Source organism: Gekko japonicus, unplaced genomic scaffold (assembly GCF_001447785.1).
Source record: "Gekko japonicus isolate JY-2015 unplaced genomic scaffold, Gekko_japonicus_V1.1 scaffold6048, whole genome shotgun sequence".
NCBI lineage: Eukaryota > Metazoa > Chordata > Lepidosauria > Squamata > Gekkonidae > Gekko > Gekko japonicus.
Window position 1 is genome coordinate 5,743 of NW_015171074.1, and position 13,003 is coordinate 18,745.

Below are 13,003 nucleotides of genomic sequence, written 5' to 3' on the forward strand. Positions count from 1 at the left end.
CCCTGTGAGGTAGTTGGGACTGAGAGAGCTCTGAGAGAACTGCTCGTGAGAGAATGGCTCTGAGAGAACTTGTGATGGACCCAAGGTCACACCAGCAGCTGCATGCGGGGGAGTGGGGAACCAAACCCGGTCCTCCCGGATTAGAGTCCACACTCTTAACTACTACACCAAGCTGGCTCTCAAATGCAAATCAAGAGAGTTTAAGCAAAGTAAGCCCCGCAGAGATGTCCTTTCGACTTGCTTGAAAACCTGCCAGCATCAGAGATCCATTCTGATAATACGTCTTCAGCTAGGGCACTTACATCGCCATTTATTCAGAGTACATTTGGTTTACAAGTAAGACTCTAAAACTGACAGCGACGTTTTTATGTTACATTATAAAAGTAATATTTTGAAAAGTTATATGAACATATGCTTTGATTGCACATGGAAGTAACTGTAAATCAGTAGTGCCACTGTGGTTGAAATTCCGGGATGCCAGTCACTCCGATTCAGCAGGGCTCCCCCACCAAGTAGACTGTGGTCACACATCGGAGAGACCCTCCCAGCTCACCTCCGTCTTTATTCCTCCACTTTCTTTACCCAGTACATTCTGGGAAAAGTACTCCTCAGAACACCTGGCATTAATTATGAAGGAGGGGGAGGAGGGGAAGATGGTTAAATCCAAAATCACCTGAATCACATCACCGATTCAGGTACGAAAAGATTGATTTCATCTTGCTTAATAGTTTGAGGTATCCAGGTCCACCAAGCACCCTCCTTCCTCTCTGCAACTCCTTCCTCCCATAGATGGGGTCACGAGTGTAAACACAAGAGACAATGCAGCTATGAATTCCTTCCTTAAAGAACATGGTTATTCCATCCACATACCCCATTTTAAACCTGATCCCAGCATCAAGATACACACACACACACACACACAATGGAACCATGTACAGATTAGGGAGATGTCTGCGTAAATTTTGGGGGAACTGCCAGGTTTTCAGAAAAAACTTAGCCAAACCATAGCCCCATCCCCTCAAAAAAGAGGGGGAGCATTTAAATTATAGCATCACTGCTGCACATCCTGTGAAAAAAATGTTCTGTATTTGATGGAAGAACAGCAGTGAGAAAGGATTGCTCAATCAACACCCACATATCTCTACCCTGGAACAAATCAGAGATGGATTTTGAGTAGAAGGAGCCCAGAAAAGGTTTGGACGAAGAGGAGAAGTGATCTTGGAGTGGCAATAGGCGGTCCAGAGGATATTACACAATGTCCTGTGATGAAGCCCTCTGAGAAACCCAGTAACGTATCTCTGCAGACATGATAGTTGGTACAGCCTTTCAGGACAAAGGACTTGTTCAGATATCCTGTAGAGAAATGGCAGCCATAATTAGAATTGCAAGTGTCCTTTGACTCCCAATCTTCCCTATCCAATTTTTTCCACAGGAGAGTGAGACCGATTTCCCACAGCCGCCGCTCTGCGCTCGCTCCCCTCTTTGCCACTCGAAGCCGCACGGCTGCATTTTGACCCACGACTTTGCCCGATTTTGCCCGCGGTTTCGTAATCCTCAAAATACAGGATCACGAAACCGCGGGGGAAATCGGGTGAAGCCGTGGGTCAAAATGCGGCCACGCGGCTTCGAGTGGGAAATTGACACGTACCATCGGGGCAAAGAGAGGAGCGAGCGCAGAGCAGCGGCTGTGGGAAATCGGTCAGAGTGAGTGGCTATGGAGACAGGAAATGTAAATTCAGACCCACTGGAAACTGAAGAACTAGGAAAAGATAGGATGTACAGGAGACTTCAGTGCATCATGACATTCTCTGAGGGTTTTGTGAGGGGAGGAAAGATGGCTGTTGCGACAATACATATGAAGGGTGGAGGCAGGAAAGATGGACAATGGAAGCAGGTTAGAACCTCCAGGCCCCAAATGTAGCCAAGAAATGCTTTGTTGTTTGTTCTATCAAGAGCGTGGCTTCAGTGCAGAGCAAGGCCTGTCGCTACTTAGGGGTTTCATAGAGATGTGGAAGTTGCAGCAACTTGGTCAAGATGCTGGGGACAGCTGACAAGGTGGCCATTCAATTCCCAGTCCTTTTACAAGTGATGGAGACCTTGCTGGAGGATGAGGACAGGGATGGGCATGAACTGATTAATGAACCAAAATTCTTCATGGCTTTGTGCTGGTCATGGTTCATGACGCAATGTCCACGGTCATTCTTCCGCGACAAAGTTTCACAGAGTTTTGGCACACTCAGTGGTGCTTGGTGGATGGCTACATTTATCAGACAAAACTGCCACCAATCAATTAAACGGTTTACAAAACTCCAAGGCAACAGTGGGGGCAGAATTCTCCAGGCTTGGAAACACCAATAGGAGTCCTACGAAGCATAACAGGCACTGCTGTCTGCCAGTAGCAGAGTTCCCGTTCTGTTCTAAGGGCTCAGAAGGCTATGAATTAAGTGAGCTCTGACCCCACCCTTTCTTTGTTGCCTGGTAAAGCGAGTGCAAGAGGAATGGAGCTAGCAGAGCTGATCCATTGCTCTGTTTTCTATTCTGTTTGCTTCTGATTCTGCTCTGCTTTCTGCAGATGGGCTTTGGCGGTGGAGGGGGCTCCCTCTGAGCCTCACAGTCTCCGTGTTCACGCTGAGCACAGGGGCTTTGCTTATTTTCCTATAACTCCCCCACCTCTCCTGATGTTGTGACCTGCTCTGGTCTCTTTGCTTCTGGGGTTTCAGTCTCAGTGCTCAGGCTGAGTACAGGGGCTTAGCTTTTTATAAAACCCTCCATCTCTCCTGCTTATGCCCTACCCTGCTCTCTGCAGCTGGGGGCTGGGAGTCTGGGAGTGGAGCCCACAGTCTTATTATTTCATTCTTCTGATTCTGAGCACGTCTCTCCAGGGTTGTGGGTGCTGGTGATGACTCTGGGAGCAAGACCCACAGTATTATTATTTCACTAGGAATAAGGTCTGTTGTGGAAATAAATACAACGAGCTCTAGAAAGACGCTCTGGGTGAGTGCCCTGGCCTTGGGCACTCAACGTCAATTTACTGTGGCAACCTCAGCAGGGTATAATGACACAGAGTCCACTGTTTTCTCCAGGGGAACTGATCTCTGCCATCTGAAGCACAGTTGTAATTCTGAGTAATCTCCAGCCCTCACCTGGAGATTGGCAACAATGGTTCCAAAGATGGAAATGGCTGGTCTGTATGGTGGTCTGTATGGTCTGTATGGTGGAATCTATTGCATTGTATCTGTCAGAGGTCCCACCCCTTGTCAAACCCAACATGGAGTTGGCAACCCTATCTCCTTCTCAGCAAACCATCAACCTACCTTTATCTGTCCCTCTGACTTTAGCTTTCCATTTCTTTCCCCCTCCCTGCAGTCTCTACCTAGGAAAAATAAACTCTTTCTCCACAGTGGGGACCAAAGAAGTTCACAACATTCTCCTCTCCCCTTTTTGATCTGCACAACAATCCTGTGACATAGGTTAGGCTGAAAGTCTGTAAGTGGTCTGAAATCACCCAGTCAGCTTCCACAGGAAGAACCTGTGTCCGGAAGATCCTGTTCTGAAGCACTAACTGCTATGTCACACTGGCTGTCATAGAGGGGCCACCTCAGTAGGGGATAATGATACAGTGTCCACCATTTTCTCCAGGGGAACTGATCTCTGCCATCTGGAGAGCAGTTGTAATTCTGAGTGATCTCCAACTCTCACCTGGAGATTAGCAACAATGATTCCCCAGGAGGAAAAGTACAGTCTTTCTCTGCAGTGGGGACCAAAGCAGCTTACATCATTCTCCTCTCCACCTTTCGATCTACACAACAACCCTGTGAGGTAGGTTGGCTGAAAGCCTATGACTGGTCCAAAATCACCCTCCAAAATCACCAAAATTCCACAGCAAGAACTTAGGTCTCCCCCTGGAGATAATAACTGCTTTGGAGGATGGACTTTATGGCATTCTATTCACCTGAGGCCTCTCCCCTCCCCAAACTCTGACTTCCATAGATTCTACCACAAAATCTCCAGCAATTTCCCAACCTGGAGCTAGCAATCCTAGTGAGGACTGGCCCCAATGAATTCCCCACAAAGGCCAAAGTAAGCCTGGAAAGGGCCTTCTGCCTTTACCTTTTTATTGACAGAACCAAGCTTGGTTGCCTAGCAACAGCCACTGAGGGAAAAGTTAGTCCTGCAGCAAGAGGAGAAGAGAATGGCTTAACAGCCTGTGGCCCACCTCAGTAGCCAGCGTGCTGCAGAGGAGCCAAGAAGAAGTAGAAGCATCTTCAATAGGAGAGACAGCCATTTTGGCAGTTTATTCTGTCATAGGCTGGCAGTGGGCAGGGGAGAGGAGTGGACCCAGCCCCATCCAATGGTACGCAAGTACCCTTGAGTGGCAGTTGATAGGCCAATGGCTGATTGGGCACACAGCACAGCCAGTGGGAGAGCTGGAAAATGCCAATACATTAGGGATTTTATATATATTGGATTCTTCTGATTCCGAGCACATCTCTCCAGGGTTGTGGGTGCCGGTGGTGACTCTGGGAGTGGGACCCACAGCATTATTATTGACAGCCTGAACATGTCTCTCCATGCCTGGTGTTTGTGTGATGGACTGTACCAGGTTCTTTGCCCTGTTCAGACTCTGTTTTTGAACACATCTCTCCACGTCCAGGGTTCTGGTGCTGCTGAGCTATTGGGTGCATTGCCCACACCACTTCAAATACTTTCCTCTTGCTTCTAAACAACACATCTCTCCACACCCAGGATTTGGTTCTGCTGAACTGGCTCTGAGGCCCACATTCTATAGCATCACAAATTTAAAGATCTGAACCGGTTTGTTCGGAGCCTTTTTTGTTCATCATGGTCTGCTCTTCAGTTATTGGGTCGTCCACAAACCATGAACCGAACCGCATTTTCCCAGTTAATCCCCGTCCCTGCACAAGGAAATGCAGGCCAATTCCATGGATTGCTGCATGCTGTTTAAGACAGGAGGGGAACCAGTTCAGTTGGACTCACTCTGGCTTCCATCCTAATAAGCAGGGGACTGGCAGAGAGGAGGTGAACATGTGATGCTGCCTTATACAGAACCAGATCAATGGTCCATCAAGATCACTACTGTCTACTTTGATGGGCAGTGGATCTCCAGGGACTCAGGTGGTGGAGGTCTTTCACGCAACCACCATCCTGGTCCTTTTCACTGAAGACTCTGGTGTTTGGACCTGAGACCTTCAGCATGCAAAACTACCACTAAGCCGTGCTTGTGTTCCACATTGGGATTGGTCTGGAAGGAGACAGATGCCCTGACTGCTGCCTAACCCACTCTTCCCTACGATACTGAAGCCAGTGGATTTCTGCTAGTCAGGTATGGGCAGCGACAGGCATGAGGGGATGGGCTAGATGTATACCCACCATGGGAATTATTATTCAAGCAATGGCTCATCGGTGAGCCATCGGTGAGTCGGGGAGCAGTGGGATTTATCCTCTGGTTATAGTAACATCTGAGCTGAACAGAACGGCTGTCAGTTCTAGCCCCGTGCTGGTGTGAGCTACCAGCCTTGTCCCCAGCTCGCCGTCCACCCAGCGGTTCGAAAGCTTCGGCAAGTAGATAAAATGGGCACCACTCCTTTGAGAGGGTGGGCACACTAAACCCCCCGGTGGGGGAGGTGTTAGCCAACGAACGGAATGTCCAGCTCGTAAGATCGGAAGCCTAGAAAGATCTCTTCGGCATCAAGAAGCCTGTAACGGGCCGTTCCGGCCAGGCGGTGGCAGTGCGGCGACTCGAAGCAGTCCTGGAGAAAGCTGACGTCATCAAACCAAGCCGAGTGAAATGCCATCTGGAACATGTCTAGTCTATAGCTGAACAAAATCCCCGTCGGCTGCGAACGTGTGCGATTTAAAGATTTATATATGTTGTCCTCCCTTACCCCCATGAATCATTGTTAGTCCCTTGTGAAATTATTATTATTATTATTATTATTATTATTATTATCATGCTTATTTACCAAAGGCTCCAGTCACTCTGAGGTCAGCACAGTCAGTGTGGTCTCCTGTGCATTCGGCAACCACGCCCTTGCAGTCACGCTTGGTCATAGAAGAGCAAGCCAGACACTTCTTCCCATTGGGGGTGGTGTTGATGGGTGGCACTGCATGAAAGAGAAAAGTGTGAGTTTGGTCCTAGGGTTGCCAACTGCCAGGTGGGGCCTGGAGATCTCCTGGAATCACACCTGGTCTCCAGATTACAGAAAGCACACCTGGATAAAAGGGTTGTTTTGAATGGTGGGCCGTATGGAATTATACCCTGCTGAGGTCCCTCTCCAAACCCTGACATCTTCTGGATTTGCCTTCCAAAATTTCCCAACCTGGAGTTGGCAGCCATAAATAACAGTACTGGGGAGGTTACTTTGGAAACAGAAGCAAGTGAACACAAAACCAAATGATTACTTTGTCAAATATTTTCAGACCCCCCCCCTCACCAGTGTTCCCTCTAAGCTGAGTTTGTGTGAGCTAGCTAACAGTTTTTTAGCCTCCGGCTCACACATTTTTGTCTCCGCTCAGGAAGGATGGCTCCAGAGCAAACTGATTTATGCAGTAGCCAAATCGCTCACTCACAACTTTAATGCCAGTAGCTCACAAAATAGAGTTTTTGCTCACAGGACTCCACAGCTTAAAGGGAGCATTGCCCCTCACACTGTGCTAAGTCTTGGGACAAGTCTTCTATGATCCCATGAATGACTGAACCGTGGGTACACATTCCCATGGACACAGGAAGCTGCCTTTCACTGAATCCAACTTGTGGTCTATCAAGGTTAGCTTTGTCTACTCAAAAACTGGCAATGGGACTCTAGGATCTTAGAAAGAGGGCTTTCACATCATCTGCTACCTGGTCCATGTAACTGGAGATGCTGGAGATTGAACCTGGGGCCTTTTGCATTCCTAGCATATCATACCATGGCCCCTGACCACTTACTGACAACAGTAGTGCCATCCCAAAGCCTTTGAAAATACTGCTTTTGCAAAATCTGGGGGGCTGTGGCTGGGGACGTTGTCTGACTGCCTGCCTTCTGGCCTTACAACCTTCTTGCAGGATGGGATATCAGTTAAATATCTGTCTTTGTGAACGGCAGGACCCATGAAGACTCTGGATTGGCCAGGAGTGGTATAGCCACCTGGAGGAACCTTAACAAGAAGGTCTGGGCTCAACTCCGAGGGTTGACATAGCTCCAGTAGAGGTTCTTTAGGGCAGACTTCCCTCTGTTGTTGTTTCATTGATACATTCCTGCCTCTCTATGAGTTCTATAGAACTGAACTGGAACATACAGCAATGGTGGTGAGTAGGATACATTCTTGGGTTTAATTTTCAGAAGCTTGAAGTGGTAAGAGGAGGAAAGAGGGATGCAGCAGTGACTTACAGGATGGAATGACCTCACACTCCTTTCCCATGCAGCAGGTCGTTTTGATCAACATTTGTCCTGTGATGCCAAAATCGATAGAACGGTGTGATTCATTGCAGTATTTTGAAAGAAAACAAGTCTTCCAAATTAGATCTTCCTCGAACACTGCAGTGAGGGAAACATTGGTGTTTGAATTAAGAGATGCAGTCTTGGGATTGAGACAACACCCCCCCCCCAGCCACACCTCGAGCATCCTGCATGAGCATCAGAGGACCACACAAAGCTGTTTCATCTGGAGTCAGACATTTGGTCCATCACGCCCAGATTTACCTGCTACCTAAAATCCTTGAGGTCAAGATGCTGGGACTTGTATTTGGGGCCTTCATGCAGAATCTCAGCCCCTTCAGGTTGCTGTATGACCTTCATGAAACTAAATCCTGCTGTACCTCAGACCCTGGGGACATCCACAGGAATTCTGTTCAGACTGGTTTATTGTTGAAAGCCCCGTTTGGATTCTTTTATATCGTGTCTATCCTTTCTTGTAGCACAACCCTATACCATGGGGAGGGGCCCATGAAACATGGTTGCTCCCCCTCCCATGGGCAGCCGGACACTCCATGGAAAGTTGGGCTCCCTGCCCCTGGCAAGTGTTAGGGCCTCCCTTGGGAGCATTAAGAACATAAGAACATAAGAGACGCCAAAGTTGGATCAGGCCAAAGGCCCATCCAGTCCAACACTCTGTGTCACACAGGGGCCAGAAATACCAGTGCCATCAGGAGGTCCACCAGTGGGGCCAGGACATTAGAAGCCCTCCCACTGTTGACCCCCCCCAAGCACCAAGAAGACAGAGCATCACTTGCCCCAGAGCCCCTATCTATACCTTGTGGCTAATAGCCACTGATGGACCTCTGCTCCATATGCTTATCTAATTCCCTTTTGAAGCCGTCCATGCTTGTAGCCGCCACCACTTCCTGTGGCAGTGAATTCCATGTGTTAATCACTCTTTGGGTGAAGAAGTACTTCTTTTTATCCGTTCTAACCCGACCGCTCTGCAGTTTCATGGAGTGCCCACGAGTTCTTGTATTGTGAGAAAGGGAGAAAAGTACCTCTTTCTCTACCTGCTCTTTCCCATGCATAATCTTATAAACCTCGATCATGTCACCCCTCAGTCGTCGTTTCTCCAAGCTAAAGAGCCCTAAGTGCTTTAACCTTTCCTCATAGGGAAAGTGTTCCAACCCTTTTATCATTCGAGTTGCCCTTTTCTGCACTTTTTCCAAAGCTATAATATCCTTTTTAAGGTGTGGTGACCAGAACTGCACACAGTATTCCAAATGAGGTCTCACCATTGATTTATATAGGGGCATTATGATATTGGCTGATCTGTTTTCAATACCCTTCCTAATAATCCCCAGCATAGCATTGGCCTTCTTTATTGCAGTCACACACTGTCTCGACATTTTCAGTGAGTTATCCACTACAACTCCAAGATCTCTCTCTTGCTCAGTCTCTGCCAGTTCAGACCCCATCAATGTGTATTTATATTTAGGATTTTTGGCTCCAATGTGCATCACCTTGCACTTGGCCACATTGAACCCCATTTGCCATGTTGACGCCCACTCGCCCATCCTTGACAGATCCCCTTGGAGTGCCTCACAATCCTCACTGGTTTTCACCACCCTGAACAACTTTGTATCATCCTCAAATTTAGCCACTTCACTGCTTACTCCCATCTCCAAATCATTAATGAACAAGTTAAAAAGCAGTGGACCAAGTACTGATCCCTGCGGTACCCCACTGCTTACCACCCTCCACTGAGAAAATTGCCCATTTATACTCACTCTCTGTTTTCTATGAATTAGCCAGTTTTTGATCCATAAAAGGACTTGTCCTTCTATCCCATGATTTTTGAGCTTACTTAGGAGCCTTTGATGAGGAACTTTATCAAAAGCTTTCTGGAAGTCAAGGTAAACAATATCTATTGGATCCCCCTTGTCCACATGCTTGTTCACCCCCTCAAAGAACACTAACAGGTTAGTGAGACAAGATCTTCCCTTACAGAAACCGTGCTGAGTCTGCCTCAATAGGTTTTGTTCATCTATGTGCCTACTAATTCTTTCCTTAATAATGGTTTCCACCAATTTACCCAGTATCGACGTCAGACTGACTGGCCTGTAATTTCCCAGATCTCCTCTGGAACCCTTTTTAAAGATGGGAGTGACATTAGCTACCTTCCAATCCTCAGGAATGGAGGCAGATTTTAAGGAAAGATTACATATCTTTGTCAGGAGATCCACAAGTTCACATTTGAGCATTCATGATTAAGCCAGCCCTGGAATAGGAATCTGTAATTCCTGACCTTGGCTAACCTTCATTGGACCCTGATGGCAACTGTTGGACTTACCTCCTGAGGATCTTAGCTGTATGATGCCACATGTGTCTGTATTAGGAGGACAATCCAGCGAAGTTCCCTCACAGGTTTGGCCCATGCCAAAACAAGTCTCACACGAAACAGACTCTCCTAAGAGTAGGGAAACGTAGAAGCAATAACTGGATTGATCTTTTGGGGACATCTTTTCATGTCCAAGCTTACAACCTGAGGTGCAGTTCATGCCTAGACATAGAGATTGTGGCACAGGAGCTCTTTCTGGGAGGAGTTATGGGATACCTGCCAGTTTGGTGTAGTGGTTAAGTGCGCAGACTCTCATCTGGGAGAACCGGGTTTGATTCCCCACTCCTCCACTTGTACCTGCTGATGTGACCTTGGGTCAGTCACAAGCTCTGGCACAGCTGTCCTTGAAAAAGAGCAGTTTCTGTCAGAGTTCTCTCAGCCCCACCCACCTCACAGGGTGTCTGTTGTGGGGAGGGGAAGGGAAAGGAGTTTGTAAGCCGCTCTGAGACTCCAAGTGAAGGGCGGGGTATAAATCCAATCTCTTCTCTTCTCTTCTTCTTCTTAAGGACAGTTCTGGAAAGAGATCTCTCGGCCTCACCTACCTCACAGGGTGTCTGTTGTGGGGAGGGGGAGGGAAAAGAGTTTGTAAGCTGCTCTGAGACTCCCAGTGAAGGGTGGGGTATAAATCCAGTCTCCTCCTCCTCCTCCTCTCCTTCTCCTCCTCCTCTCCTTCTCCTTCTTCTTCTCCTCATCCTTTTCCCTTCAGTAAAGGCAGGAGGCTCTTCAGTGAGAGTTCAGAAAGGAGAGACTGGAACAGGAGGAGTTGGCAGAAATGGGGAAACCAGCTCCACCCGCGTAGCTGCCTTTGATAATGTTTACGACAAAAACACGATTGCTTGAAGAATTTTCTAACTGTAGGCCTTCCAGTAGTAGAGAGGATACATCTAAGTTACAGGTGTGGGAGAAGCACAAGAAGACTCAAGGGAGAAAGCATTTGATAAGATCTAAACTGCAGAAAAGGTAAATCACAACCTCTCTAAAGACCAATTGTACTGAACGTACCCCATGCTGGTCAAAATAGCCCCAGGTCCCTCTCCAAAAGGTGTTCTTCCCCAGAAACGGTGTTTGCGGGAACCACAGGGCCCAACGGCGCCATACTGGGGGCCCTTTATCTACGTAGTCCATATTGAAGTGAATGGCTGCCAGTCTGAATCAGCGGGGCCTTTGCAGGCACGCAGTTTGGGTAGAACCTGACACAATCCACTTTGTCAGGGATGCACAACGGCTCAGCATGAGCCAAAGAGACCAAGTGATGGGCTCACAGGGCTCTTTTTGTAGAAAAAGTCCAGCAGGAACTCAATAGCATAATAGGCCACACCCAACAGCAGGAACTCATTAGCATATTGGGCCACACCCCTGACAGCACAGCTCATTAGCACATTAGGTTGCACCCCCATGTTACCAGAAGTGTGGTCATCCAGCCACACCCACCTTTTGCTTCTTATTCTGTTTACCCTGTTTGTTGTCCAAACCCAGGGCTCTTTGTTTGGAGCAAGAACTCCTTTGCATGTTAGGCCACACACACCTAATGTAGCCAATCCTAATGAGTTTCTGCTGTTGGGTGTGGCCTATTATGCTAATGAGTTCCTGCTGGGCGTGGCCAGCTCGGGAGCCAGCCGGAACTCCGTCCCTGTGCGTTCCTGCCCCAAAATAGCCCTGCTCACATCTGTGGTAAGAAATATTAAAATATAGAAGAAGGTTTGGGTTTAAAATGAACCAAATAAGTTTATGAAATCCATATACAATATCTGGCTCTGCCCTGGCTAGGAAAAAAAAAAAAACCTGGCTTGACCTTTCTTTCACTAAGGAGGTAACATATTCAATTCCCAGGGAAACTCCACAGATGTGAAACTTGCCAATAACCCCAATCTCCTAGACAGTAAGAAGTATGGTCAGTTGACCAGCTGGCAAGACAAGCTAATTTCCTGAAATACAGAGGGTTCACACACACACACCCTGCTTTCATCTCTCTGATAAACATCAAAGCACAGTTTATTTCCCTGATTGGGGAACACCTGGAAGAAACAATGGCACTGTATTGATCCTTTTGGAATGTGAACTTTTGTTGTGTGAAACCAAGGAAGGGATTTACAATCCCTACTTCTAGGAAACAATTTGTAATAAGCAATTTCCACTTCTAGATGTTAACTGTGATACAATCGTTAAGGGACTTCTTTGATGTTGGGTTTAAATACTGGTCAGAGCCCACAGATTTTAGCTGACTCCAAAGGAGACAGCCAGAGAGAGAGGCCTCTCGACGCGCTTGCATGGGGTGGGAAAAACTTTGCTTTGCATGTTTATTTTTCTGTGTGTATTATATCAAATGTTTAGGAATTAGAACTCTGAATGTTTTGCTATAATAAAGATTAGTTTATTTTAGTGATTTCCAAGCTTGCACATCTGCCTTTGGTACGGGGTGACACTCAGGAGACACACACGAACTGAGGGGGGAGTGTGGGTGACATGGGTAAGCACGCTTTCACAGACAATGTGCAGACACTCACCCACACCTCCAAAAATCTCACAACAACATCCAATTACCACCTTTGAACATGGTAAGTCTGGCAGTCACTCATGTTCACGGAGAAATTGGAAGTATCCCTAGTGTGGACCCCACTGCTTCCAAAAGTCACCCATTATAAACTCTTTTAAATCCTTACCTGTGTCTGTGAAGGTGGCCAGGAGGCAAAAGGTAAGAAAGCTCTGCTTCATTCCAGATCTTGTCTTTAGCTGGGATGAGAGCCGGGCTGGAATCTTGAATGCAGCGAAGTCTCTGCTCCTGTCTGGTATAACTGTGGCTTGAGACCAGAACGGAAAACCACTTCCCAGAAAGATAGGCGAGGCATCTGCAAAGCCTCCGCCTCTGATCTAGCTGCAAATGTTGTACAGAAGGAAACAATTATCTCCTGGAAGGAGGAGAAGGAGGCAGTGTCAAAACAAGTCTGCCATTCTCTGTCCTGCTACGAAAGTCAAAGGAGGTCTAAATGACTACGGGTGAGATCATACCACACCGAGGACTGCAGCCTGATGTTTTATTGATTTAGAATAATGCTAAGTGAATCTGGGCAAAGTCCAAATTCCATTAAAGTTTGGACGCCTCTGACAGAGTGTTATCCTGGAAAGGGAGATACACTTTCAACCCAGCCATAACTCCAGCTGAATGAGACTCTGGATACTCCTT

General features: G+C 47.4%; 1 protein-coding gene across 1 annotated transcript; it reads right to left on the reverse strand.

The window, feature by feature from the left end:
* Window positions 1–296: 296 nt before the first annotated feature.
* On the reverse strand, window positions 297–12,759 carry LOC107117033 (phospholipase A2 inhibitor subunit gamma B-like). The gene is made up of 5 exons (XM_015419066.1): window positions 12,483–12,759; window positions 9,775–9,891; window positions 7,392–7,538; window positions 5,985–6,125; window positions 297–1,353 (listed from the first exon to the last, which is right to left on the reverse strand). Exons 1-5 carry the CDS (start codon window positions 12,532–12,534, stop codon window positions 1,157–1,159), a joined length of 654 nt encoding a protein of 217 aa, XP_015274552.1. The 5' UTR covers window positions 12,535–12,759; the 3' UTR covers window positions 297–1,156.
* Window positions 12,760–13,003: the final 244 nt, after the last annotated feature.

Coding starts and splice junctions, on each gene's coding strand:
- LOC107117033 (XM_015419066.1), bottom strand. CDS start 12,534: ATGAAGCAGAGCTTTCTTACCTTTTGCCTCCTGGCCACCTTCACAGAC. Junction 6,126..7,391: donor GTGTGAGGTCATTCCATCCT/GTAAGTCACTGC, acceptor TCTTTCATGCAG/TGCCACCCATCAACACCACC. Junction 1,354..5,984: donor CAGAGTGACTGGAGCCTTTG/GTAAATAAGCAT, acceptor ATTTCTCTACAG/GATATCTGAACAAGTCCTTT.